Source organism: Corticium candelabrum, chromosome 1 (assembly GCF_963422355.1).
Source record: "Corticium candelabrum chromosome 1, ooCorCand1.1, whole genome shotgun sequence".
Lineage (NCBI taxonomy): Eukaryota > Metazoa > Porifera > Homoscleromorpha > Homosclerophorida > Plakinidae > Corticium > Corticium candelabrum.
Window position 1 is genome coordinate 1,258,809 of NC_085085.1, and position 27,906 is coordinate 1,286,714.

The 27,906-nt window shown below is 39.3% G+C and overlaps 2 protein-coding genes and 1 long non-coding RNA gene across 3 annotated transcripts; 2 read left to right on the forward strand and 1 right to left on the reverse strand.

Annotated features, from left to right (window-relative positions):
* Positions 1-1,094: 1,094 nt before the first annotated feature.
* On the forward strand, positions 1,095-21,764 carry LOC134194241 (uncharacterized). Its single transcript, XM_062663167.1, has 42 exons — positions 1,095-1,165; positions 2,497-2,742; positions 3,659-3,812; positions 3,864-4,124; positions 4,191-4,280; positions 4,336-4,430; positions 4,490-4,715; positions 4,777-4,836; positions 4,902-5,500; positions 5,573-6,239; positions 6,302-6,398; positions 6,448-6,560; positions 6,623-6,706; positions 6,762-6,995; positions 7,057-14,778; positions 14,852-15,007; positions 15,203-15,646; positions 15,713-15,808; positions 15,865-15,987; positions 16,048-16,173; positions 16,239-16,445; positions 16,495-16,676; positions 16,746-16,833; positions 16,894-17,158; positions 17,227-17,366; positions 17,424-17,631; positions 17,683-17,828; positions 17,895-18,026; positions 18,092-18,141; positions 18,201-18,529; positions 18,587-18,729; positions 18,792-18,973; positions 19,032-19,340; positions 19,398-19,455; positions 19,520-19,636; positions 19,695-19,843; positions 19,903-20,093; positions 20,159-20,257; positions 20,314-20,440; positions 20,501-21,087; positions 21,141-21,260; positions 21,339-21,764. The coding sequence occupies exons 1-42, from the start codon at positions 1,095-1,097 to the stop codon at positions 21,539-21,541; spliced, it is 15,696 nt and encodes a 5,231-aa protein (XP_062519151.1). The 3' UTR covers positions 21,542-21,764.
* Positions 21,765-21,977: 213 nt separating this feature from the next.
* Positions 21,978-24,758, reverse strand: LOC134190666 (pseudouridylate synthase TRUB1-like). Its single transcript, XM_062659133.1, has 8 exons — positions 24,597-24,758; positions 24,432-24,524; positions 24,172-24,227; positions 23,237-23,318; positions 23,044-23,116; positions 22,849-22,985; positions 22,322-22,378; positions 21,978-22,263 (listed from the first exon to the last, which is right to left on the reverse strand). The coding sequence occupies exons 1-8, from the start codon at positions 24,679-24,681 to the stop codon at positions 22,103-22,105; spliced, it is 744 nt and encodes a 247-aa protein (XP_062515117.1). The 5' UTR covers positions 24,682-24,758; the 3' UTR covers positions 21,978-22,102.
* Positions 24,759-24,796: 38 nt separating this feature from the next.
* LOC134193087 (uncharacterized) lies at positions 24,797-26,782 on the forward strand. Its single transcript, XR_009972007.1, has 6 exons — positions 24,797-24,891; positions 24,964-25,056; positions 25,320-25,423; positions 25,485-25,569; positions 25,632-25,672; positions 26,376-26,782. It is a non-coding gene; the product is annotated as an uncharacterized LOC134193087 (long non-coding RNA).
* Positions 26,783-27,906: the final 1,124 nt, after the last annotated feature.

A 27,906-nucleotide genomic window follows, 5' to 3' on the forward strand; every position in this document is an offset into this window, starting at 1 on the left:
GATGAAGGCTTAGATGCTTGATTCCTAAGCAGCTTAAGCTCTAGTCTTAGACTAAACTTCCACCACAACCTAGTTGCTGTAACCTTTTTTTCTTTGTTTTTAGCTTCTGTTGCCTTAGCACTCCACCGTGTATTTCTTGCTTTCTCAGCTGCCAACTTGGTTAACCTTCTCAGCCTGCGATATTCTGCCAAGGTATTTGGATGTCGCTGGTCATCACTACTAGATATGTCCCGTAAATGTAACCATGCTCCTTTATTCTTCCTGGAGAGATTCTTCACTTCATCTGTGATCCAATCAGCCTCCTTTTTTGGCAAAGGGGGTAGGTTGTCACTTGCTTCTTGGATGGCTGACTTGAAGGAAGCCCACTCATCCTCAATACAAGGATTACTGACGGCAACATGGTTGACATAAGCATCTGCAAGTGATGCACGAAAGGCTGACATTTTGTTCGATGGTAAACACTTGGTCTGATGGGGAGGAGAATAATAACACTGACGACGCTTCGTTTTAGTCTTGAATCGAAAGGTGGAGACGACGAGCTCATGGTCTAATTGATGGTAAACTCCCCGGTGGACACTCGTATCCAAAACAGAAAAGAGCGATGTTTGGCACTGACTAGTATATAGTCAATTACATGACCAGGATTGGTGCATTGTTTGGTCACCATTGCAATGCCAAGTATACTAATGAATTGACTTGTGCCAAAACTAGGTGTTAGTAATAGAAAGTTTGTTAGTGACACAAAATCCAACTGACTTTGGCCATTTCTGTTTATTTCACCTACTCCATGAGGACCAATACTTGTATGCCATGTGTTGGTATCTGTTCTTATTCGAGCATTAAAATCTCCTAAAATGGTGACCATATCTGTTGCTGGAATGGTTGCCATTGCAGGACTCAATTCATTGTAGAAATCATCTGATGGTTGGCTGGCTTCAATTGTTGAGGTGACAGGATTAGTTGGAGCGCAGACAGCAAAAACTGTAATGTAGGAAAGATGTGACTTCAGACGGATATGCATGATGCTCTCATTGATTGGGCTTAAAACACTTCCAGCTGCTTCCCAAGCAACTCGAGCACGAGAAAATAAGATGATGGCGACTTCACAGAATGTGAAGAGTCAAAGCCGGAATGGTGTAGTACTGTGTCGTGCACAAGAATTTAAGTATATATATACTAGCCCACATTCCGTTCTCTGCATGGGCAGATTAGATTAGTTGTTAGTAAATTAATATATCGTTGTATGCTCACACACACACACACACACACACACACACACACACACACACACACACACACACACACACACACACACACACACACACACACACACACGAGGTTCTTTGGGCCTTAGAAGATGTTTAGAAAATGTATTTTTTGGATTTGGTGCAAATGCAATGAGAATTTGGAGAGAAACGCAAGCTGTAAAAGAACAGCTTCAATCGGCAAGAAGTTGGCGTTTGCTGGAAGCATTGCGAAGGACGGCGACGTGTAAAGTCCACGCGGGATTGGTACAGGCGTGCGTTCCAATAAACCATAAGGTGTAGCATTTGCATTTTTGCAAGATTTCACATGGGGTCAACTCCTTGAGAGGGGACCCACGATCCATGAATGGGTGCAGACTGAGCCAGGGTAGAAGAGCAGACGAATGACAGTTTGACCACCTCTCTCCGCTGCACCGGTCAAGAGTTTACTCTGAACAAACACACAGACACTACGGCTTTATAATGTATCCAGATATATATATATATATATATATATATATATATATATATATATATATATATATATATATTCTTTCAAAATCAAACAATCCCCAAACATATATACTTTACCCATTAACAGTGGGCAAACAGATCACACATACTCCCACATAACTTTGTCAACATTACAGATGGCTAGTCTGTCCAAGATCAGTTTAGCATTATACCGCCAAAGACTAAAAGAAAGTTGTTGCAGTGAATACTGGATAGCTTTAGAGACCGTTGTCTCTGTAGTTAAAACAGTTCTTCTTGCTATAATTTTTAAAATCTCTAAAGAACTAGGAGACCAAACATACGTACAACAAACTTGTCAAACTTCACACCGATGACAGTTAACAGTAATTCTCTCAGTAACACCGACCCTCCGTTATGGAACTTCTTCTACCTCGTCCCTCACTCTCCTCCTCTCTGGCATTCTTCCTTCTTCCTGTCTCCTTGCTGACCAGCGAACTGCACTCTCCAAATGACTGCTTCCCAATATAGGTTATTAGTCCTCCTCTCAATCTCACGTATATTATCGCAGCCCCTCCCAAACTCCATATCTAGAGACGTGACAGACTGCATTGGAGTAATGCCATGACATTGTCAACGTGACTCAGATAGAGCCAGCAAGTCGATACGTTTGTCAAACATTGTTCTTTACAATTTGACGAACCTTGAAGCTTTGAGCACCAAGAGAACTCGTTGATTGAACATTCCAACAAGTTAGTTTAGTCTTATTCTTTGCGTGAAGAAAGGCATACGACTTAGACTTTGTAGTAAGCTTGGTTTTAAAAGCTGCCTTTTTCTGTTCATCACAAGATGAACACGGAACAGTTTGGAACGCCAGTCCAACTGACCCATGTTGTGCTATTAGCAAGGCTTTAACCCAGTATCCGGGATTACCAACGAGGAGATTGCACGACAAATCTTCAAACCCTCTCTCTCAAGGGATTGCAAAGTTGAGAAGGTTTGGAGGATACAAGCACGAGATCGAAATGTGTGGAGAAATAAAATCTTGACCACCACACAAGAAGTGAATTTAAAAAGCAAAAAGAGAAAGACTGCCAGGATGAGCAGAAACAGCGATGTGAAGCAAGGCAAACAACATCAAAGTTTGATATACAGTGCAGTTTTGATGGTTGTGGCTTCACTGCTGTAAATCATGCTGGCCTTGTAAACCATCAAAGGCAGAAACATGGTCAGTCCTTGACTGTTCAATGTCACTATTGCCATCAAACTTTCATCAACAAGGTCCCATAACCACAAGCATTTTTGCTGTCAGAGAATTTCTTCCTCCTAACATTGTCTGTAGTGACCTTGGCCTACATTGTTCCGTATTGGAATGAACACAGTGAAAGGAAGGAAAGGAAGTTGTGTGTGTGTGTGTGTGTGTGTGTGTGTGTGTGTGTGTGTGAGAGTGTGTGTGTGTGCGCACGCGCACGCATGTGGTACGATAGCTCAGTTGGTTAGAGAGTCATCTTACGGAGTGTTTACATCCGGGACCTTGAAGGGTTGCAAGTTCAAGTCACAGTGATGGCGAGCTATGGCATAATTTCCTTAGGCAAGAAACTAACACAAATTTGCTTCCCTTGACTCAGGAGGGGCCCTGGTGAGACTTCGGGTGCTCACACCACAGTTGGCTTCACAAGTCGGTGCTCCTGCGAGTGCCTGGCCCGGCTCCAGGAGTTTGCTAGCGCAGGCCCAGAGTTTCCTGAGTAGCGCACAGGGCCCAGCTAAACAGCTGGGGGCGTGACCTCTGAGAGGCGGCTCCTGACATTTAGGTTTTAGGTGTGTGTGTGTGTGTGTGTGTGTGTGTGTGTGTGTGTGTGTGTGTGTGTGTGTGTGTGTGTGTGTGTGTGTGTGTGTGTGTGTGTCATGCATGTAGTTAACTTGCATGTTACTATTGTGTGCAGACAAACTGTTGTCACTCTGTGTCAAAGCCTCCCAGATGAGAGTTTATTGATTACACATGTGAGATCTTACATAAACATTATTGTTGTTGCTCGTCCGAGAAAGTCAATCGAACCATATTCTACTGTTGGTGACCTTCGAGGATTTGTAGTGGAGGTTGTCATTAACCAACATCACCATAGTTTCTTTCTTATATGAATTTTATAGGCTCATGATCTCATTCTCACATTCCATGACATTTATAAACGTATGTGCAACTATCAGAAGAACAGTGCATATGAGGCTAATTCAGCCAACTTGATGCCTCTTGATCATTGTGAGTTTAAACAAGAGATAGCAAAGTTGACAGACGTGATCTTGACGAAGTCACCATTTCTCAACATTTTAAATTCTGAATGGACTCAGCAAGTGTTGACATTTACACGTAACACTTCTCCTGTGTTGCTACAGAATGTTATCACTCAGACGGTACTTTTAAAGAAATACAATTAGGAACCAGTAATCTAATTTCTTGTTTATGTTTATTAATTAAAGGTGTCTAAACTAGTTTCTCAGTCTTTGCAAGAGTTGAATCCTAAGTCAGTTTATAATATTCTGAAGGATTTGATGTTTATTCCCAAAGAGGTAAAGAGGATTGTGTTCAAAGTAGATGATTCTTTATTCTTATTGCCTGTATTAGGTGCTTGGAGAGTTCTTAAGAAAGTACAGACCTCAACCTGGTGACAGGCTTGCTGATGTAGTTTGGCAAAATCTGTTCACTCTTGGCCTGGAACGGTATTATGTCACTTTCTTGAATGCATTTTATGTGTTATGTTTTTTTTAATTTGATCCAGTGAGTGGAACGCAATAAAATCAGACATTTTGGTTTTGTTGAAGTCTATGGCAAGGAATGCTGAAATTAGATTGGACTTCTTTAAAGACTTAATGCATTTAGCTCAACCTAAACATTGTCCTAGTCTTCTGACATGTGAGAATTCAAAATTGCTAGACGATCTGAAAGAGTTTTTGATTTTGTACATGAGAAATGCAAGAAACCATTTGAGACTGGATATTATGCTGGTAAATTGTTATTTTCTGCTTCTTATCTTGTGTGGAAGACATTTATTGAACACATGCGTAGGATCAGTTGGGCTCTGGGGAATCACCTTTGCAAAACGTTCTTGTAGACGTCTTTTGTGAGGTAATACCGGTGGCTGGTTTGTATAACTTTATCTTTATGTTTGCTTACTGGTGTGCTGTCTACAGCTTGTCGTACCAAGCCAAGGTGACCTTATAAAGCAAGATCTACCATATGTAGTCAAGCAATTTCTTGGAGACCTTTCAAGAAATATGAAGAGTTTTGGAAAGGAAATAGGCACGTTGCCTTTGCCTAAATGTGGAATCAGCTGTATGACTTGTTGGCGGTTACTGGTTGAGTGCTGTCGACATGCTCCACCTTCACAGTTAACTCTTGCTAATCCACCAAGACTAAAAGTACTAGCGACTGTTCTTAGATCATTTCCAAGTTTTTGGTCAATGCCCCAACCAGAAACATCAGTGGAATTTATTCAAAGAAACTCTGAGGCTTGTTTCACAGATTACATGCAAGAGTATGAGTCATGGTACCTTGATGTTTGCCGATGGCTTTTTGGTGTTCAACAACAAATTCTCAATAGTGAAATGGCACTTTGCAACCTGAATGACTTCAAACAGAATTATAATAGGTTGAAGGAGTTGTATGATTCATTCTTGTGCTCAAGTCTTTTCATTGACATTGAAAATATTAACACCATTATTGAAGCATTTGAAAGGAAATCAGAGAGCTTGACCTCTTTTCTCTTGTATCAAACTTCTGATCACAAATGGTATATTTAACTTAATTAAGAAATTGTCTTTAGATTATTTTGTGACTGTGTTGTTTGATTTTGTTGCTAAAGGGTATGGATGAAAGACTTGTTGGTTTCATGGGGAGTGGAGACTGACAAAGAGCTGTTTCAGTTAGTTGAGGAAAGTTTGCTATTTGGCAAATGTCACTCAAGAATAGCAGTGGGCAATGAATCTGTAGGTTTACTGTCTTTCAAGCCACATGTCACATTGAAAGACATCTGTTCTCTTCATGACAAAGTCAGTGCATGGTTTTGTCCAATTTTGCAAAACAAGGATTTGCTTAGTTACTTCTCTGCTCATGGAAGTGTTCTTTTTCGAGCATATATGGAGGAACAGTTAGAAAGGGTTTTACAGAATGCTCAATCTCTGCAAAGTGGTGTAGCTAGTTACAACTGGGCTAGTTCTATCTTTGGACATGATTTTGACATCGCTGAGGCTGATGATGGAGATCAGTCACGAAGTCGTACAGTCAGTCTTCAAACGTTTAGCGAATGTATACAGAGAGCACGCCGTTGCTTAATTCAATTACTGGATCAAACAGCAAAGTTTCAAGATGTATCTGTCATCGGACAAGAAAGGGTCAAAGGAGTAGATGTTGACAGAGAGTTGGCTACACTTGTAGAATACCCTGAATTTAGAAATTCTTGCGAGCTTAAGTCAGTGCAAAGTGGAATCAGTGATATGCTGGGTCTTGTACAATATACTTCGATTGTACAGGTTTATTATGTTGATACTTTATTATAATTTGATTTATTTGCTACAAAATTTTTAACTTCTAGACTGTTGTCAGTGTGTGCAAACAGTACGACATGAAGGATTGCTTAAGAGATCTAGAGTCTACCAAATTGAAAGAATATAGTGAAGAACTACAAAATTGTAACACATTTCTGCTTCATTTGTGTTCTTCTGTGGATGTGATTGGTAGTTTTAGCTTCCAGATTGAATAAGCTAACAGTTGCTGAGAGCAGCGAATTGAAGAAGAAATTGGACAGTCTTTTTATGAATACTCCAATGAACAAATTGCATGCATTTGATGTTGTAAGCAAGCTTGGTTGCTACAGAAGAAACTGATTTGTACGACTAATAATTGTTTGTTTCAGATACAACAGAGTGAAGAGTTTTTCACTTTTATTCGTGAAAAGAAATTCTACACACCGGAAGGAAAAATCAGCTTCAATCAGCAGGTTAGCAGTAAGTGTATTAATAACATCAAGAAGCACGTAACACTTTTTACTTTAGGTTGGTTTGATAACCAATCAATTGAGGGATCAAGAATACAATGAAACAGTGCTGAGTCACCTGCAAGTTGCATTTCGGTTTGTGGTGCTTTTCACTGACCCACAAGTCACATTTGCATGTCTTCTTCAGAATCTGAAAGAATCTGATGTGTTCAATTCATTGAATTGGAAGCATCCTGTAAATACAGTTAATACCAACATAACTACAATCAAAATATGGTTCTCAAAAGCTGAGGTAATATGTAGCTTACATTTTTAATTTAACAACTGTGTCTATGCTTTGTTTGGTAATGCAGGGTGATACCTTTGAGAATGTCACTCGTGATTTGGAAGCAATAATGACATCTGGATTTTATGAGTTCAGTTTTGGCATGAAAGCACTGACATCATTGAAGACTGCTCAAGTGTCTGATGAATGCAGATTACAGCTTGTTTATACCCTCCAATCAGAGGGTGTCACAGAGGCTTCTGATGAAATCCATCATGCTTCTAGAACTGTGGGAAAAAAAGAAGTCCAACTGGATGGTGAATATTTGGATGACTTTGTTCGTAAGCTGGGGTTTATGCAGGGCGAAGGCGATAACCAACAACAGTTGCGAATGAGACAATTTTTGAAGAAGAATGAATTGGTGCAGAATATCTTTGACACTTGTTCACGTCTTCATAGGCTTGGTGATCCAAAATACAGAGACAAACAATTTCCGCATAATGTTGCTATTAGTCTAGAAAAGGCAGAAGACCAGCTCAAGAAATGTCAAGTTGACTTGAAGTCATGGCAACAGAATGTCAGTGATTGGCAAAAGAAATATATACAGCTGCTGTTTTTTAGCATTCAACAGATTCTTGCATTGGCTAGGGGATTGACAACTGACAACTTTTCAGAGGTTGCCAATCTTGTTTCTTTGCTATTTAAGAGCAACAGAGACTCAGTTGAAGTCTTGGAAGCTAAGATACCTCAACATTATCAGCTGATAAAAACAAACATTTTGCCAAAATTGCTGAGCATTACTGGTTCTGGATCTGTGTCACCATTTCAGCTGTGTGGAGAATTTTTGGATGCACTAGTAAACGATGTCCATGTTGTTATGTGTTTATGCTCAAAACCAAGAATCCTTTCTTTTGAATCAGCTGGTCATACTGTTCACAATGCATACTTTTTCAGTCCTGATCAAATACTTCGATTGCTTTTCCAGATATACCAAGGGCCTCCTGAATCATTTGAGGTGTTACGATGCACTGTCAACACAACAGACGAAGAATGTAGTTGTTTTCTTCAAAGAGCAGCAAGCTTTTTGTACCGAACATTTGCTATGGTGTATGTGAATCATCTTAGAACTGACTTACAGGAACAAGTTCTTCGATTTCAATTAGATTCATTGAATCGGTCAGTACAGATGCACTATATTTTGGATGCATCTTCCATTTGTCATGATGCTCCTTGGATCACTATTGAGTGTTATGAAACTAACAAACTTAAACTTTCACATTTGGATGTATCAAACATATGTCAAGAAAAAGTGATGATGCGCTTTGGTATAAGCAGAATTGCAGTGGTGTTTGGTAAAGCCGGTGACGGAAAATCTCATTACATCAAAAAACAGTTGAAGACGTGCCAAGGGGATACCTGCACTATAGCAGTGCATGAGGCATTCAGTGTGGGCAAGGCAATTCAAAAGATGCAACGGATAAAACCACAAAGAGATGTATTAGGCAATTGTATTTACTTTAACATCACTATTTCACCTCCAAACAATGCAAAAAGCGAAGAGGCAGATCATTATTGTTTTGTGATGAATGAGTTTAATTGGTTTTTATTTAATCTCTTTTGCATGGGTTTTGTCCAAGACCCTGTTACAGGCTGGTCATTTAGGCTAAAAGCTGGATATGACTGGCATTTTTTTATTGAAGTTCCATCAGTTTTCAGTGATTGGGATGCTAAGCAAGGATTGACACAGTTTTATGCCTTGGTGCCTTTTCTGAAATATGTTGGTAGTGAATATCATGTCAAACAGGATGACCCACTTGACATCGACGAAGATGTACAGCTAGTATGCAAGTACTTGAAGGCATTGAAAAACCCGAAACACATCAATCGTTTGTATCGACATAAATGTGAAGTCAAATTTTCAACTGATCCAAATTTGGTTGATCAAACGTGTTGGCAGCTTCTGTCGGAAGCTATGCCAGATCATGTCAAAAATCGAAAGATTTTGCAGCAGCTTTTTGTTAAGTACATGAAACGACGATGCACTATACTGGAAAACTTGCCTGGATTTAACTTCAATGAAGGGGTAGGACTGGGCGGTGCCGATACAAAACAACTGGGTTCTACCTTGCTGTCAACAATGCTGAGGGAAGTAAACAGCTTTTGCCACCCTGACGTTCAGATGGACTGGAAATTACATTCTCATCAGCAACTTATATATGATGTCAAAGATCGCTCAGCTAGCATTTTGTTTTTTTCCATTAACCCAGATAAACTGGATCGTGAGGAACGGGAGAAGCTGGAAAGAGTAGGCATAAACATACCGTCTTTAATGGACTTGAAACAACGTGAAGTGCTTGATGACTACTTATCCAGGGCTCTTAATGTTGATCAAGAGGTTTACCAAATATCGCCAGATGCTTCAAGATTCGGACTTGCTCTAATAGATGAAGCAAAATATGTATTAACAGTAGATTATACTGTTAAGATGCTTAACATTCATGAAAGGCGGATGTGTGGAGTTCCCGTTGTCATTGAAGGAGAAACTGGTGTTGGAAAGACAGCATTGCTTCAAATGTTGTCTGTTCTCTGGAATACGTCATCACAAAGATTACGTCGCATTACACTTGAAACTGTTGCTGAAATTTTGCAAAAGGAAGCTGGTGTGAGGTCTTTATCTGGCATTCAAGTGTCGTGTCACCCAGAAGATATGAAAATTGCAAATCGTGTTGTTAGTTCTATGCAGAATAGATCTGGGAAGATTCTAGATCAAGAATCTGTCAATGAGGCATGGTCAGTATTCTGGAAAGACATTAGAAAGGTGCTATTAGATGCTGTTGCTGATCCAGCTATGTCTATGTTTGATATTGACAAGGCTTTGATCATTGAAGCTAATAATCACAACACCTCCATGCATACTGCAAGACTTCTGGAAGGATTTTTAAAGATGAATGTCATAAACACATTTCATAAGTTAAATGTGCATGCAGCTTTAACTCCAGAAGACTTTATCTGTTTTTTCACTCCAGTATTTAAGCAAGCAGAGGAGCTGCAGAAGCTAACAAAGAAGCATAGTGGAGAGCAGCCACCAACAGTTGTTGTTTTTCTTGATGAGATTAACACATCATCATGCATTGGGGTGATCAAAGAGTTGCTTGTTGATCGTAGCTTAGACGGTAATTTAGTTCCATCTAATGTCTTTCTTGTTGCTGCTTGCAATCCTCATCGAGGAAGCAGTGTTCCTATACGTGACTCTTCGGAACATGGTGACTGGGTGTTAGGATCATATTATGTTCGTCCTCTTCCACCAACTCTTCGTTTTGTTGTTTGGGATTATGGTGCTTTGGATGAAAATCAAGAACATGATTACATCCGGGAGAAGATTACCATGAATCGTGGAAGACTTAGTCTTCAAGTTTTGCAACATACAGATCTGATTGCTAAGTGCCAGTCCATAGTGCGTGATTTTGCTACAGAGCAACTGAAATTAGTTGGATTTCTTCCTAGAGAAGCAGCCATAAGAGCCACAAGCTGTGTGAGCCAAAGAGATATTCAGCGTGTATTTATTCTTGCTGCATATTTTGAGGATTCTTTTCAAGAGCATTTCCGTAAACGATCTTACAATTGGTGTGCACGTGCTGCCATTCTTTCTTCACTTGGTATTGTGTATTATCTGCGACTGGATGAACGGTATAGGAAGACGTTTGCCTCACTACTTAATGAATTTGAAGCAGGAACTAGCGAAGACAACTTCAGCACTGTCTTTGACAATGTGATGGATAAATACGTGGACGGTATGTATATTCCTTTTGGAATTGCTAAGACTAAAGCACTAAAGGAGAACTTGTTTGCAACTGTTGTGTGTACTGCTTGCTGCCTTCCTCTTATTATTGTTGGACCTCCAGGATGTTCAAAAACTCTCTCCTTTAATCTAGCTTTAGTGAACATGAAAGGAGCAGAGTCTCGTAAGCCATTTTTTCGAAACACAAACTACTTCCCAGCTCTTGATCCATATCATTATCAATGCTCAAGACGATCGACTTCGCTTGAAATTGAAAATGTGTTTAAGAGAGCTATCAAACGACAACAGCATCACAACACTTCCAAACTTCCAATCAGATGTGTTGTGTTCATGGATGAAGCTGGTTTGCCAGAAGAAAGTCACGAGTCTCTGAAAGTGTTACACTATTATCTTGACAATCCACAAGTGTCGTTTGTTGCAATTACTAACCATATTCTTGATGCTGCGAAATCTAATCGAGCTATCAGTCTGTTTCGGCCTCATCCAGATGAAGATGACTTGAAGACATTAGCTCGGGGTTGTCTTTGCCCTGATCCATCTCGACCACAACCCGAAGTTCAAGGCATTATAGCTGCTCTTGACAAATTTTGTGTAACCTATGGAATTATTATGGAAACACCTCAATTTAAGAAGTTTTATGGTTTAAGAGATTTTATTCATTTTATTAGCTACATTCGACGTCATCGTGGTAGCACAACTGAATTGACTCCTGATCTTGTACTGAAAGCACTTGAACGAAACTTCAGTGGCATGGGGCAACAAAACTTTAGATTAATTGCAGACAAATTTTTGGAAACAATGAATTCCTCTTTGAGTAATCTGAAGCAAAGAAACACAATAGAGATTTTGCAAGAAAGTCTTGCAGATGTTAGCCTTGCTCAGTCAGGAGACAACGAAGCTATTGAAGCAGAAGTACGATACAAGCTGATTATTGACACAAGTGATGATGATTCCATGGTAAGGCTCTTGTTCAAGCATCATGTCTTAGATCGGCATTCAACTTGTACATTTACATGCAGTGATTTTCCTAATGATGGTGATATTCAGAAAGTTCATATCATATCTGCTATCAAGCATGCTGCCTTGGAAGGTCGAACTGTTATCTTTAGGCAAACTGACGACATCAATGAAAGTTTTTATGATTTGTTCAATCAGCACTTTAGAAGAATTGATGATCCTAATTTTGAAGGTGGTCGTCGTTATTATGCAAATATTGCCATTGGGTCACACTCAAAACCTTGCAGGGTTGATCCCAAATTTCAGTGCATTGTGCACATGCGACAATCCGAGGTCGATAATACGCCTGCTCCATTTCTGAATCGATTTGAAAAGTTTTTAGTGTCACAAGAAAATTTGCTGCAGATTGCTCAAAGTGCACTACCTTCGGTTGTAGGCTGCTTAATGTCCTTAGCTATGGATAAAGGAAAGTTATTCCATGAGGCTATTGGACAAGAAAACTTTTATGGTTCTACAATACAGACATTGCAGTCACTGTTTCTGGAGCTTCTACCTCTTCCAATGAAGGAGCAGAATAAATTTTGTCAACATTTGGAGGCTCTTGTTGAATCAGAAGATTGCTCAGTTGATAATGATGAGAATGACTGTGAAGAAGAAGCACACAGTTGTCTAGATAAATCTGCATGGGATGACACAGCTGTTAAAGTCATCACGCACCTAGAGGATGTTCTCAGAAATATAGGATTTCAATTTCTTGCAAGAACTGAACAAGGACGTCAGTTTCAATGTAGTGCAATCTTTGTGTCTGTTTTTCAGCTATTTGAAGAATGTGATGGAAAAGCATGCCGACAAGAACTTGTTCAAAATCCAAAGATTATTCAGTCTTGGCTTGCAAAGGGTCTTCTAGACCTATCACAGAGATGTGTTCAGGAGACTATAATATGTAGAAACTCTAGTTTTGCTGTTGCAACATTTGTGCAGTGGGTTGTATTTCATGTGTGCAGTAGTCTGCTGAAAATAGCAACCCCGGAATCTTTAATTTTGCAGAGTGGAAAGATTCCATGGCAGTATGTTCTTGAGTATTTGGATCTTCAACCTCACTTTTCATTAAAAGAAGTTCTGCTGTCTTGCAAAGATCTTCCTGTAGCAACTGAGTTTGCTTCTAAAGTGATCTGCTTTACACGAACTACTGCTGCAGTGCATAAACTGCCTCCTAGCTATTCTCAGAGTGGTAGCATAAATGGTGACAGTTTTGGTATTCATGTAATGGAGCAGCTGCTACCAGGTAGTGTGACCAATGGGCTAGTCATGTTAAAATTAGAAAATGTTTGTACTCTAGAAGCTTTCATGACTTTTTTGAAAGAATTTATAGAGAATAGCTGTTGTCGCGTGTTTCTTATTATTGCCAACATGAAAATCTGTGATCGCAAAAGAATCAATCATGTACGGACTATGATAGAAGAATATGAACTGACATCATCAGTTGATGCAGCCAATAAGTCTGGTGTGAGGAAAACGTTTATCCTATTACTTCATTTTCCTCCAAGTTTGGGCCCTTCCAAACCATGCTACCCAACTCTATTTTTGCATGGATGGGAACACATTTATCTCGATAGCATTATTGAAGTAGAGCGCACAGATCCAGTCAATGTGTGCAACTGGATGCGTGCATGTTTTGTAAGTTATGACAAACATGATGTCACAAGCGATGATGTGTACGTGTCAGAGCAGGTGAAAGGTCTTCTACAACTTTTGTCACAGGCCATTGATATGGCAGTGTCTCGCATCAAATTTGGAGATATTGATGGCAGTCACTTGAACAGAAAAATGAATGCCAAAAAAAGAGCAGAAAAATTACAGTGGCTTGTAAGTGAGCTTCCTGTTTTGTCGAATGCTCTTTGTGAAAGATTTGCTAAGCTGTGGAATCTGCATGCCATTGGTGAACAGCTAATGATGGCAGTTGACCATAAGGATTCATGCTTGACAGTTTCTGAACGTGTTCAGAGTGGATTCAGGACTTTGTTTTATAACTACATAGCACTGTCTTTTTACCAGATGAATAGAGACTATAATTTGGAACTTCTCTTTCAGTCTCTTGCATCAAGGGATGATGATGATGACGATGACGATGACGATGATGATGATGATGATGATGATGATGATGATGATGATGATGATGACGATGACGATGATGATGGTGGTGGTGGTGATGATAATGAAGAAGACGTTTCATTAAGGAACTTGTTTGTGGACATATTTAGAACTCTACCAATTCCTCAGCTTAATGAACTTCAGTTGCTGAACCATACATTTGATGCTAGACAACCCATTCGACATAATGGCCAGTATTCTGTATTTCCTGTTTTTCCCTTTTTTAGTCTTGTTCTACAAGAGATAGAACAAGCACTTGATCACATTCTGGTAGCAATTCATGAAGTTGATCTTGATGAAGAGCAAATGGACAATGTGAGCCAATCTATGCTGGAGAAAAAACAAGTCAAAGTTTGTGACATTGAAGCAAGAGCTAATTCTGAGCTTCTTAAGGTGCTGGATTCAACAATGGCTAACACAACTACAGTCAGACTTTCTGTTGCTCAGCTGGCTTGCCAAGCGATAGATGGCAATGAGACATTGTGGGATCGATATTTAGCTGAATTTGCACGCACACAACTGCACTGTTATCTTGGCGATCATGGCAGCCAAAAGCATCATCTGCTGAGTGCTTGGCTTGGTGGCTTAGAAAAATACCCAACAAAGGAGCGCTTTGTTAAACTGCACGTCATTACTCGGCTTCATCAGAAAAGAATCGGTGCTACTATTGCAGCTTTGCGATCATTGGAGTTATTGGAAGCTCTTCCTTCAGACATTAAGCCATCAAATATTTCTCTTAATGCAAAAGACTTTGTACAAGAACGTGAAGGGCAATTGTTTATTTACATCATTGATGTAATGTTTGGCTACATTCAGAATATGTTCTCATCTTCATTGATTGAAGACACTTTATCAGGTGTTGAAGAACCATTTATGAGGTGGTGTTTTGCATACGAAAATCTGGTGAGTTTTGCTCTGTGAGGAAAGCAAACTGTATATGTGTAATGTATGTTGTATATTTTGCATTGTGATGTAGACTGCCAGCTTACCTGCAATGAGAGTGTACCAATTTAAAGATGTTTCTGTTCGTCCTAAACTTCAAGCCATTCACACTGTGTTCAGTTTTATGAAAGCTCTCAATTTTGACCAATCTGCTGCTACTGCTGCAGCAGCAATGAAGCTAGCACAGAAGGTAGACAATTTGTATAACAGTACAGCTTATTGTGAATTCTGAAGCTAACAGCATATTTTTGTCTGCTTAAACAATAATATGCATATGGCTTTCACATTTGGCCATGGGCTTAGAATGGTCTTTTATTAATTAAGATTTGCAGCAACCTGTATAAATATTTATTTTATTGCAACGTGTTTGTGCAATTTGTTGTAGGTGTTAGGTGAAGTGGAGATCTTGACTCTGAGGAGCATAGTCAAAAGCAGCTTATCTTGTATACGTCAATCCTATCAGTTGGAAGAAAATGAATCACAATCAGACATAGAAGCATTGTTCACTGCGGGAAGTGCATTGTTAGAAGATGTACTGATTTTTCAGTTTCCATCTGCTTCACCAGGCCATGGCTTTCTGTGCCCATTGCCTGACTGTCATTGGTTATTGAACATGATCAACCGGCAGCACCATTGGTCTGTTACTGCTGTTTCACAAGCAGGAGATTCCCTTCAAGTGTCAAGTCAAACTTTGTCAAGGAAAGAGTCAGTCTATGGCAATGATGATTTTCCTATTGGATTTGTGCATTTCAAATTGGCTCAGCACTGTTTGATGCAGGCTTTGCAGTCTACAGCCAAAAACAGCAATAGAATAAATTTCAACGTTCAGGTAAGAGGCATTGAAACTACTCATATTGACGTGTTGTTTATTACAAGTATTTTGTAATCAATATAGGTTCGGCAAATGATTGGTGAAGTGCTTTGTGATCATATACACTGTAATGAAATTGAGATGGAACCATTTATTCCAGCGTGCTACACTGGGAATCGTGTACGTACATCATCCAAACCAGACTAAATAACTTGCTTATGATAGTTTTATTTTAGAATTTATGGTCACAGCAGCCACTAGCTTCTGTCTATTTTCATTGCTGCTTGGATCAGCTAAGTGCAAGTATTAGTAGAGCTGGATTTACTCATCTCCTTCAACGTATTGATCAATATGATGAGGTCTGCTATTGCTTACATACATTGTGTGCTATATATAGCACTGCAACTGTTGATTTGCAGGAGATTTATGAATCAAAACATCCCTTTACAACAGTGTTGCAAGTAGAACGTCAAGCTGTTGCTCAGATTGTCATTAGACAGTTTTCTGAGATGTTTGAACCAGGATCAATTGAATTGCTGAAGCGTGTACGTGAGAAATTAGTTTACAACTTTGAAACTTTAGAATGAATGATATTGTTTTTGTTTTCAAGCATCTCAATCCTCTGTTTGTCAGTCATGTTAACAGGTTATTTCAGGATCAGAGATGGGGAGGAAGTAGTGGCCACATATTAGCATTTCTCCATCACATGTCACAACGTCTAAAGAGTACACGAAAACTGATCAACATATTCACTGATTACTTTCATACTTTTAGTACATCATTTTCTTGGATGTCGGATTTATTAAATAAGTTTAAGGTGCAGATATTTTTATTCTTATTTTTACAACTGTATGATGATTGTATAGGATAAACCGAGGTTTCAATCTCATTTATTGCCATTCATGGTGGATGACAGTACAGATGAAACGTTTCAGTCGAGATTGTACAAGCAAGTTACTGATCTTGTTGAAGCTGTATCACAAGCTGCATTGACTGGAGATGCCCAAGCTGAAGCAGATGCTGTTGAAGAGCTTTGTGATTTTTGCAAGTGAATCATTTTTGTGCTAATGCATGGTACTGGTTGTTGTGTAGTTATGTGACTTGTATTCTTGCATAGAAATGAGATGTGTGAAGGTATGAAGAACAGTTTGCATTTGCGAATGATGCTTTGTCTAGCTATATACTATCAGTTGTATGAAAAGAAGGTTTGATTTTTGAATGTTGTTTACTTTACTGATTGTTTAGTAATAATTCCTCTTGTCAAGATTTCAAGTCATTGTTTAGCTGAGAAAGTGCATGAGCTCAAATGCATTAATTTAGATGAACAGAAGTGCTGTTTGTTGGCATGCTTTGCTGATCCACGCATGATGGTGATTTGTCTTGAACCTTCTAATTCTATCTATCCTGATGAAGTATTACCGGAACTGCGTGGAGCTAATGTCGGACGAAGCATCAATCCTAGAGATACAGATGTAGAAGAAACAGATCCTCTTTGGGATTTTTTTTGTCCTACAAAAATTGATAAACAAGGTAAAAGTTAATTACATTGTGATGTTATGAGTGGCAACTAATATGAACTTATGATTAATTAACTGTAGATTCATCTGATATTGACTTGCGACGAGCACTTGCTCTCCTTGCTGCAGTTGCCGTGAGCCTTCCATCAGATTCAACTCACATTTGGACTCATATGTTTAAACTTGAAGCTCTGGAAGGAACGTTTGTCACTGGAAATTTGGTATAGTGGAATAGACTGTAATGTGCATTACAAACCTGAGCTAGAATTTATTTTTAGTATCCTAATGCTGTGAAACGTGGTGGTCTTCTTTATGACTGTGGTTGTGAGCTGACTGCTGACGGCATGTACGGACATGCTGATTACACAGCTCATGCGGATAGAGGGACGTTAAACATTCATTCTCTTTACCTTCTGCTTTGGATCAACTTTGGTTCATTTTGTTTGTCACTGTTGACACAGCACAATGCTCAACACATCATCAAAGGTTAATTTGTGTGATAAAGAATTGAATAGCATCTAACTGAACATGTGTCAGGTGGTGTTATCTCTGATTTGCAATCTGTACGCCACTACTGTCTTTCTCAAGTGAAGACAATGTGGATGCTGATGAGAAATAATCTGGATTTCTGTGATGAAGAAAGGACTCTTTTTGTTACATCAGCTTTACACAAAATATTTGAAGTTAGATGCAACTCACTCATGTGTTGTTCACATACATCAAGTGCTAAATATGTATTATTATTTTAGGTAGCACAAAGAACTCATTCACCCATTTGTGGTTCCGTGTTCACTAACTTAGATGATTTGGATTTATATGAGAAGGCTTTTCATGAGGAAGTCTTTGAGCCAACTCGGCAAATGTTTCTTGAAGACAAACCGGTAAGCGGTTGGTCTTTATGGCAGTAGATAAGTGACGATAAATTTGATAATATTACAATTTTTAGTTTGTTTATCAGAGTGTTTGGCAGCAACATCCCTTTCTGACATCTGTTAGGTTAATATCGTCTTTGTTTGATTGTGTGTATTTTGGTATTAATATGAAATGTATTGTAGAGAATTCTCAACTACCTATCCTATCGTGCCAACATACAACGACTTCGTTTACAGTTTTGAGCACATACAACAGTCTAATAATACGCGATTATATGAGGAGTTGTCAGTCCTTCGCAAGTTTATCAGAGAAAAACAACGTCTTCGTGTTGGTGGACTACTGTTGCCCGATTTAGTTGAGTTCTATGTGTGGCTGCATCAGCATCTTTCTCATCTCGTGACAAAGCAGCAAGCACTTGAACTTTCTGTTGGTGATGTTGTGAAGCGACTTACTAAACGTTACAGCAAGGACTACGCAGCCTACATTCGAAGATTGTTTGCAAGAGTACAAGGTTTAAGTTGCAGTTGTAGATATCATAATATCTAGCAGTGCCATTGCTGTGTTGCAGAGAATTACAACAAGTATGTTGAACTGAATGGTGGGGTTATTGGTCCTCTGAATGAAAAGGAAACAAAGTTAGCACAACTGCTGAGTGACACTGAAGAGGAGGAACATGGTCCTGATGCTCTTTTTGTTGTTATTCGAACTTTGGTTGTGCTTCAGCAACTGGCATGTTTCCAATAGAGAAATAAAATTGTGTATATATATTGTAGGTGACTACCCAGAATGACTTCATGACGGCAGTGATGACAGATGATCATTTCAATACAACTAGATGTACATCTACGACTTTCAAATTCCTGCCAGCAAAGGAAGAAGTGAGTGTCCTGGAATTGGGATTTCATAACTGTTTGATTGGAGATATCACTCTTGAAGAGTTGCAACCATATTTGAAGTCAGATTAGCAACTTTCAGTGGCACTTCTTTAGTAAAATGTAACATTGTGCATGTAGACGAGAAGTTAATTCGGTAAGTGGCGAGCTTGGAGCAGAGCTAATGAGAATCATTCATAGACACCATTTGTACGTGCCGGGTGCTGGAAACCTGAAAGAAGAAGAAACACCAGCTGATCTCACTGCTAGCTTACTGGGAAAGTATAAAGTCAAAGCAAACATGATGTTTGATTTTCACAGATTGCAACAAGCTGTTGTGACGCAATTTATTGCTGGAAAGTCATTTATAATGGATCCAGCACAAATTCGTGTTCTTTTCCATTATCGTCAAAAACATTCTATGCACCCTTCATTAAGATCTCTTGGCAAGTGAGTTTTTAGTTTTTCATGCCATTGAATTTAAACGAAGAGATGGTTTGTTCTTAGCGTTCAGGCACATATTGACTTGCCTACTCTGGAGCATGAACTTCCGATCTCTTTCAAGGTCTGTGTGCTATCACCACGTGGGTTGTGCGAATAGTCTGAACATTACTAGCAATTGCATATAGAGTCAGCTATCTTTATCTCAGAGAAAAGAAATTGACATTATCTTTCACGATTTGAATTACTGCAATTCTGTGGGTTTGGTTAAAGCACTCAGGGCTGTTGCTGGCCATCTTTACCAGGTGTGTATGTAGCAGATCAGTTTTGCTGTCAGAGCAGTGCTTTTCATTTTTGTTATAGGCTCTAATGGAGGAAAAATCGATTGGCAGAGAAGCTCTCAGTGCAAAATGTGAGGAGCTATCCCAGTTGACCATTTATAACTTTTTACTACAAGTTTACAATGAGACTGATTGGAGTCCAAATTTAGCATCAAGGATAGGATTTCCTTCGTATGATTGCAGCCATCAGTGGACATCATGTTTTTATGTAAACACTTTGTTATGTTTAGTTTGCTTGCTGACAGGCAGTGTGACAACTTGCTTTCTACTTCTATGTCCCAACTGTACGAAACTCTTGCTGTACTGTTTTCAAAGCTGTGTGATAGGGAGTATGAGTTTGCCCATCTTCCATTGACGCTTAAATCTCCACTGCCTGATTCAGTCAAAGAAACAATTACCAATCTACCAAAAGCATATGAAGGTGACATGTCTGTTTGTTTTTCCTTTCTCATACTTATATAATGCTATTATATTGGTTGCACGTAGAAAACGGTATTACGGTACCTTCAAAATTTGTGGAGCATATGGAAGATTTTGATCAAACACTTCTTCACTCCGAACACGATCTTGAGCGACAAGCAAAGGGTAGATAATTCATATCAGTAACTTGTTCACATTTCATGTTTCCATTTACTGACTAGAGAATTGCCTGGTTCAGTATGTGGTTGACACCAACTTCTATGATGATAAAGACCTTCCTGTCCGCTTGTTGCCAAGAGATGTCATCAGAGTAGAACACTACATGCATTTTCGTCTGGCCATAAACAGGTTTTCCATTATAATGTCATAGTTATCACTATTCTGTTACGTTGATTATGTATGTTGTAGGGTTTTAGCACTGCAGAAAAAGACTCTCGCGTCTGATAGTAAAAGTGATGATTGTTGGTCTGACGTTGTGGTGTCTATATTGCACAAGTTTCCGCAGATGGATCACAGGCCTAAGACTAATGAAGGGTCTAAGTCGTCGCAAGTGCCTGTATTTGTATTGGGTGGCAAGGGTGGATTGCACCATCCAGTATGGATTGAGGGTAGAGATAATTCTCTAGAGAATGTAACAGATGACAGTGATGATGAGGCAAGTGACTTGGAAGAAACAGGAGAATTGAAAGATGATGTTAGAAAAACTGTAGTTCCCAATTCTCAGCCACCTGTGGAATCTCAGTCTGATTATGAGTTATCGGGCAATATTCCTGGCATGGAAGATAGAGATGAAGGCAGTGTGAAAACGCCTGAGGTGTCTGGACCCTCAAGTACTGAGTCAGAAGAAGATGAAAATTCAGAAGATGAGCGTACAGTAGATAAGGTCGACACAGCTATTCCTGCCAGTCATTCAGGCAACAAAAACTTGACACTGCAGCGGTCAGAGATTACTATCGACTTGCCTTCAGAAAGCGCTACAGGCACTACAAGACCTAGTAAGTCTACGTTTTATTTAGATTTGTGTTAACAACAATGTTGTGTTGTGCAGTGGATGCAAGCACATACTTGAAGATCTGTAGCCCAGATGAGAAACAAGCTATGGCTCGACAGCTTCTGCTTGAGTCAGATCTGAGTCTGGCTCGACAACTTTCGGTTCAGCCAGACAAAGGTATGACTTACTTACACTGTTTGTTGGGCAGTGATTTAAACTGAAGTGGGTAATTATTTGATGTTGATATCTTTGTAGACTTGGGTTTTATGAGTGTTGATGATGTTGCACAGTTGTTAGAAATGGGCAAGCTTAGCAAGTACGTTGAGTTATTTAGAGAAAAAGAGATTGATGGTGCCACTCTTCAAGAACTTGACATAGATGCTTTCGAAGAGCTTGGTGTCAAGGGGATTGATCGTTCTAAGATGATAGGCATCATAAAACGGGAAAAGAAACAATGAGGATGACTTACATTAATCAAGCGGATTTGTTCTACTTAGTACTTTCATAGTGCTGACAAATTCTGCTGCTGTGATGATTGCTTTTGCTTGTTATGTTCATTTTAAGCATTTACTATGGGAGGATATCCTTAAAAGTTGGTAGCTAGCTGCTCTGGGTTTGTATACTAATCAACAATACTTGATCAGGCTGTTGCATATGTACATGTATATCCAGATAGGCTGAGGTAGCGTGTTGTCTATTACACCAAATTGCTCTGATTGCCCTGACTAGGGCAGTGTAAGGACGCACGTACATACCAGAGACTCTAACAAGCCCAACCACACAAAAAAAGGACAGTGCATCACTTCTTTACATGCTACCTCTCTTTTCCCAACACAATTCTTGTTTTCATTGGTAGGTGATTTAACTCTGTACTCACTATCAACTTCGTTGCTTTCACAAATTGTCTTTATGTCACATATTTTTCAACCAAAAAGAGTACACGTATATAACAATACCACTTACAAGGTAGCATCAACTCAATAATTGTTTTGCAAAAAACAGGGCCATCCATGTTTGTGTTATACACTCTTTCTGTCTTTCAAGCGTTTAGACTTTGTAACTACCATTAACTTATTTACATTATCTAATGACCAGTCTTCCTGTTTAAGAGCATCACTAAGTAAGAACTGACCCTGCTGACTTCGACACAAGTCAATGACGTGAGCTCTGGATTCCAACTCTACACAACAAACCAGCATGACCTATGATTGTTCTTCTAATCTGTTTCCTCTACACACCTTGTCCAATGTCGTGCACTAAACTTCGAATGTAGGTACCTGAACTGCAGTGAACATCTGTCATGCAAAACAACTGATTGCAGACAAATTCAGCACAGGAAACTCAAAATTTTCTTTATCTGAATTTGTACTCTGTGTTTACCTGTCTATCAATTTGTCAAACTAACTAATTAAGTACCTGTGTGTCTGTTTGACTGTCCGCCTGTCTGTCTGTCTGTCAATACATATATTTCTTATTCAAGACACTCTCTGTCTGTCTGTCTGTATGTCTGTCTGTGTCTGTCTGTCTGTCTGTCTGTCAATACATATATTTCTTATTCAAGACACTCTCTGTCTGTCTGTCAATACATATATTTGCATATTGCAACTGCTAGTACAGGCTAAATATTGTCCAGCGACAGCAAAGGAATTAATGAACTACCAATTGTCTGTCTGTCTGTTTCCAGCCCCAATCTTGACATGCAAAGTTAACATTTTGACACAGATTGGTCTCACTAAGCACACACAATAATACACAGTATTCATACTTAGCTTAAACAACGGTGGTTTAAATTCAGTACATTCCACATTGTATATTGTGACAGGCCTCAGTTGAGGCTCAGGTGGACATCCTTGCCGAGCCAAGTCCGAGTATCTTTGCCCTTCAAACTTCAAGGCAGAATATCTGACAAAAAACATTCAAATTCACTTACAGAGAACAACAAAGTGATACCGATACAAACATTGGTGGTTTCTGTAGAATCGCTCCTGTAAATTTGTTCACAACTGACGTAAATTTTTCTATGGTAACTTTGTCTAGCAAATGAAGCAAAATGAAAACAGACAAACAGAAATTATAAACACACATACAAACAAACAGGCAGCTAAACAAACAAACACAATTAGACTGCAAAGCAGGTGTGCTACCATTCTAACCAAAAGGCATTTCCGATGTGACTGTTCCTGATGAATCATATGTGTCTGTTGCGGCTCCCAACTTTCCTGTCACACAATACTTCTGTAAAAGAATGCATTGCAACCAAGTTACACAACCTTTTCAACAACTTTTTTGTACAAAATTATTAGTAAGGCAAAATTTAGTAAAATGTAAATTTTAGTTATTTGACAGTTTTTGTGCTGGTAACTGCTTGCTGCATGTTAATCAGTCCATTCATCTATCCAACTCTTTATCTCTTTTTCTGTATACCATTCATCCATCTGTCTGTCTGTCCGTCGATCTGTCTGTCTGTCCAACACATAAATTTTCATAAATCAGTACTATTACAAGCTATATGATGATCTAAACTAAATAACTCTAAAACTACACAAACAAAAAGGACCCTTAGGCCTTAGGCCCTACACATACAATGATTTAATACTTTGCAACTGTAGTGTTCATTCTTTGAATGCTACATAACTTGTCTGCTACAACTTTAGCAACTATGGTTTCTCTGCAGTTGAATGGAGATGAGAGATCTCCACTTTGTCTTGAATTGGGCCTTGCTTCTTTCCCTCGTCATCTCTAGACGACTCTGCCAGCTTGTTCAGATAGTTGGAGGCTTGTATCCCCCAGCGACCAAAATGCTCAAGAACCAAGGGAACAGAAGATGGTTTGATGCCTCCTGGAAGAAGCTCTTGGTTGTATTTAACCTCTTTTATCTCCTCCCTCCTTGAGGCCGCGATACCTGCTGTGCTAACAGCCTGTCTGTCTGTCCATCCGTTAGTCTGTCTGCCTGTCTGTCTGCATGTCTGTCTGTCTGTCTGTCTGTCTGTCTGTGTCCATCCATCTGCCCATCCATCTGTCTATCTATTCGGCTATAATCTAGTTTTGTTGCTACCATGCATAGTAACTCATCATACTTTTTGCTTACCTTACTGCCTTCCAGAAAATTCTTGAGCTCTTTACACCCATCGCCAATACCAACAACTACCACAAAACATCAACATCTAATGAGACGTACGTTAGCTACAAATGTCGAAATCTGTTGATCAATATAATTGCAAACTTATTAGAGTCACTATATCTAAACATCTTGATCCCATTACATGTTGTGCGTGCGTGTGCGCTTGCGTATGTGAGTGGCTGCACCTTAACACGTGTGAACTATCGAGTATTTCGACTGCTGCTCACCTAAAACTCCTTCTGCACCCTTGTCAAGCGTCCCTCCGTGTCCTACTTTCATTCTCTTTCTTTTTCTTTTCTTCCCGCTTTCACCTTTAATTACTGACATCAGAAATTCGATTTTATAATTGAATAGAAGCTCCTGGTACAGTTAAATGGTGATTGCTAATTTACCTCGAAACAGAAAACTTTTGAAAAGGTCGAGAAAGGCAGCAGAAGTGACGCCCTTCGGTTTGAATAAAGGAATAATTCCGTTCATTAGTAAAGACTAGATAACGACTTCGGTACGGACTCTTCTACTAAAATTTAGTAGGCTGCGTACACTTTACGCTACATAATTTACACACCAGTATGTTTGTAACGCACGCTACGTATTGGTGTGCCGTTCGTGAGTGTGAAGACATTCGATCTGAAGAGGAGAAGCGCCAGATTAGAAGCTAACTGTCAGCTTAAAATTTAGTGAATACAGGTATGTGTTTTGGACATAATTTCTTGCTTTTATCATGTAACTATGTCACTGATTGTGTTGTCTGGATTGAAGATCTAGAACTGCATGGTGCAACGGTCGATCAGTGTTGGTATTACTACACTGTTTGGCTGCAGCTTAACTTAATAAATGAGCAGAAATTTGACCGTAAGCAAACTGGCAGGATTAGGAGATTTGTTAATTAATTTGCAGTACACACACACACACACACACACACACACACACACACACACACACACACACACACACACACACACACACACACACACACACACACACACACACACACACACACACACACACACACACACACACACACACACACACACACGTACACACACAGGTGCACAGTTTTCAAAGACGTATACATGTATAGCCTATCTAGAATGCAAGTGTGCGTTGCATTACAGGAAACCATGCAACTTTGAGAATTCAGAACATAGACCTATCTGGCAACCATCTAAAACAGGAGGAAGGCCAGCCAATGCATGATAAAACAACAGCTGCAACAAAGGTTTAGTCAAAATCTGATTATATTATAAAGACTTTATTCTAAATCAAAAACATGTGCATAGGTCTATGTACTACTACTGCACAAGTTTGACAGAGTTGTGCAGTCTACCACGTATTTTGAATCTAGCAGTATTATAAAGAGTTGAAGTAAGACCACATCTGCAGCATATAAAGTATAATACAGTGGAAACTGATTTTCAATATATTAGTTTCAAGAAACACTGTTGAAGTATAACAAAGCTGAACAAAGGTGAGCATGATGCAGTGTTGATGAAATCATAGCATTCGTTACCATATATATAGTGACCATTGTAAGGGCTTGACATGCATAGGTTAGTGCATAGTCGTGTATGTCCATCTGTAGTAGGGTTGTGTACACCAAGTCAGTGCTTGTCAAATGAGCAGGCAATAGTAGAGTAACAGTTGAAGCTGTACGTGGCTTACGCCATGTCAGGACATCAAACAGCACATTGAGGGTTTTGGTCTGGTTACTGTTGTAGAGCATTGTAATTTGATACAATTAATTCTTATAAGCAGCTTGCACTGGTACGTATTTATTTAACCAGCATACTTCCGATACTCGAACTGCCACTAGAATCGAAAGATGCAAGAACAGAAAGAAGAGGAGACATAGTGAAAACGCTAAGAAGATTTGTGACGACGGTGAGGAGAACAGCAAGAGCGTAGTTGCCATTCAATTGCGACACCATTACAATACCAGGTATAGTAGTGCACGGAGCCACAGAAAATACCTGAATACCAATTCTAAATTCCTGAGGTCCAATAGCTGTCTCATCTAGCACAGACGTTTCCTTGACTGTAATGTTGCTGTTGACTGGCAGTAATGATGACAGTTTGATGCCAACGACAGGTGTAACAAAGAGAATGCTTACTGTTCTCCAAATCCACGCTCACCAGTCTTTCAAAGCATCTTTCAAATTTTCTGTTTCTAGTTTGAGCCCAGTTGTAAAAAATTTTGCCGGAATTCAGACAAACTTGAACTGCCTTGATGCGAAGAAGGCGTCAGGAGTGGCTACAGTCAAACCAAGCAAGACCGCCAACAGTAGGCCAACAACCGAACCGTGATCGAGTAGGAATTCGCGTATCTTCTCCAACAACGAGAATCTTTGTTGCAGAAGACCATCATTGTAGCTTGATATGTAATACAGAACTGGAAACTTTTGCTTGGGACAAAGAATATAAAATATTCAGGATTTTGTTTGACTATTTATGTTTGACAAGGTTAGATTGACGTTTGTCATCTGTGCTTAGAGATACTTTACATGCACAAGGTGCTGTCGTCTTTGCACCATGCATGTTTGCTGCACCATACAACTTAATTAAATGGGGTTTTTGTATACTATATGTATACTGTGTGTACATTACCTAATATACTGTACATAGTAGTCTTGACAAACATCTCTAGATCCCTTCATGCACCCATTGCACTCTGAAATGTCTTTGATATGCTTAGGTTTTGTTATTCTTCTCTTTTCTTTGTAAGGAGGACTTACAATATTAAGAGGAAATGCCATGTCATGTGTAACCGTACCAAAGTGAGGTCTAAAATAAGGAATAGTGATTGCCAATTTAAAAGTTCTAGATTAAGGGCTCAAACTTGGTTGTCATGCTAAATGTACTAGAAAGTCAATCGATAACTGTGCTGTATGATTTAGAATTAAATCACAACCAATTTACTGACACATAGGGATTCTTTGAGTCCTTTGCATTTTCCTTGCTTTCGGGTTACATGCACTATCTCCCATTCAAGGCCTGGTTGAATATCATCGTCTGAGCTGTTAAGAAAAAGGAAATCATAAAGACTATAGAGACGTGATAGAAGTTTGCAGGACTGGATGCACGTCTAGTTGACTACATGCATTTTCTTGTACCAAGTATCTATTAATAGAGAAATCGTCATTACACACATGTAGAATTTATGTGTGGAAGTATAGCACGCACGCTGTATGCATCAGTAGTATGCGTAAGTATATGTGGAAGTTTAGAGGTTTTGCAGTACAGTGTAGTGTCAATGATGACGACAGTTTGATGCAATTAACTACGGACGTCTGATCAAGAAGATGCTTTACTTAATTAATACTGCATGTCAAATCCGTGCTCCCGGCCACTCTTTCAAACCTCTTCAAATTTTCCGTTTCCAAATTTGAGCCCGGCTATGAAAGTGAAAGCAGGTATGCATGTAGACATACTGCCAGGAGCGGGCATAGTGAAACCAAGCAAGGCCTGGAACGATATAGGCCAACTGTCAAATAGTGATCGATTAGAAATTTGCTTGTCTTCTCTTGATAGCTGCAACAACGAGAATCTTTGCTAGACACGAGACAGTCGTTGCACCCACACCAACGTGTCTAGTACAGAGCTGGACACGTTGCTATGACGAAAACATGGGTATTCACTAATTTGTTTGACTGCCTGGTTTCCAACTTGGACCACAATTAAGTTTCTAGTAGGAAATGAGTGATG

What these genes read in the sequence shown, in the direction of transcription:
- LOC134190666 (XM_062659133.1), bottom strand. Translation starts at nt 24,681, where the DNA reads ATGAACGGAATTATTCCTTTATTCAAACCGAAGGGCGTCACTTCTGCT. An exon ending in CAAAAGTTTTCTGTTTCGAG is followed by an intron (nt 24,525 to 24,596) that starts GTAAATTAGCAA and finishes TTCTGATGTCAG; the next exon opens with TAATTAAAGGTGAAAGCGGG. An exon ending in ATTTTCTGGAAGGCAGTAAG is followed by an intron (nt 23,319 to 24,171) that starts GTAAGCAAAAAG and finishes ATTCTTTTACAG; the next exon opens with AAGTATTGTGTGACAGGAAA.
- LOC134194241 (XM_062663167.1), top strand. Translation starts at nt 1,095, where the DNA reads ATGGCGACTTCACAGAATGTGAAGAGTCAAAGCCGGAATGGTGTAGTA. An exon ending in GTATTGATCAATATGATGAG is followed by an intron (nt 15,988 to 16,047) that starts GTCTGCTATTGC and finishes GTTGATTTGCAG; the next exon opens with GAGATTTATGAATCAAAACA. An exon ending in ATTGTTTGCAAGAGTACAAG is followed by an intron (nt 18,530 to 18,586) that starts GTTTAAGTTGCA and finishes GCTGTGTTGCAG; the next exon opens with AGAATTACAACAAGTATGTT.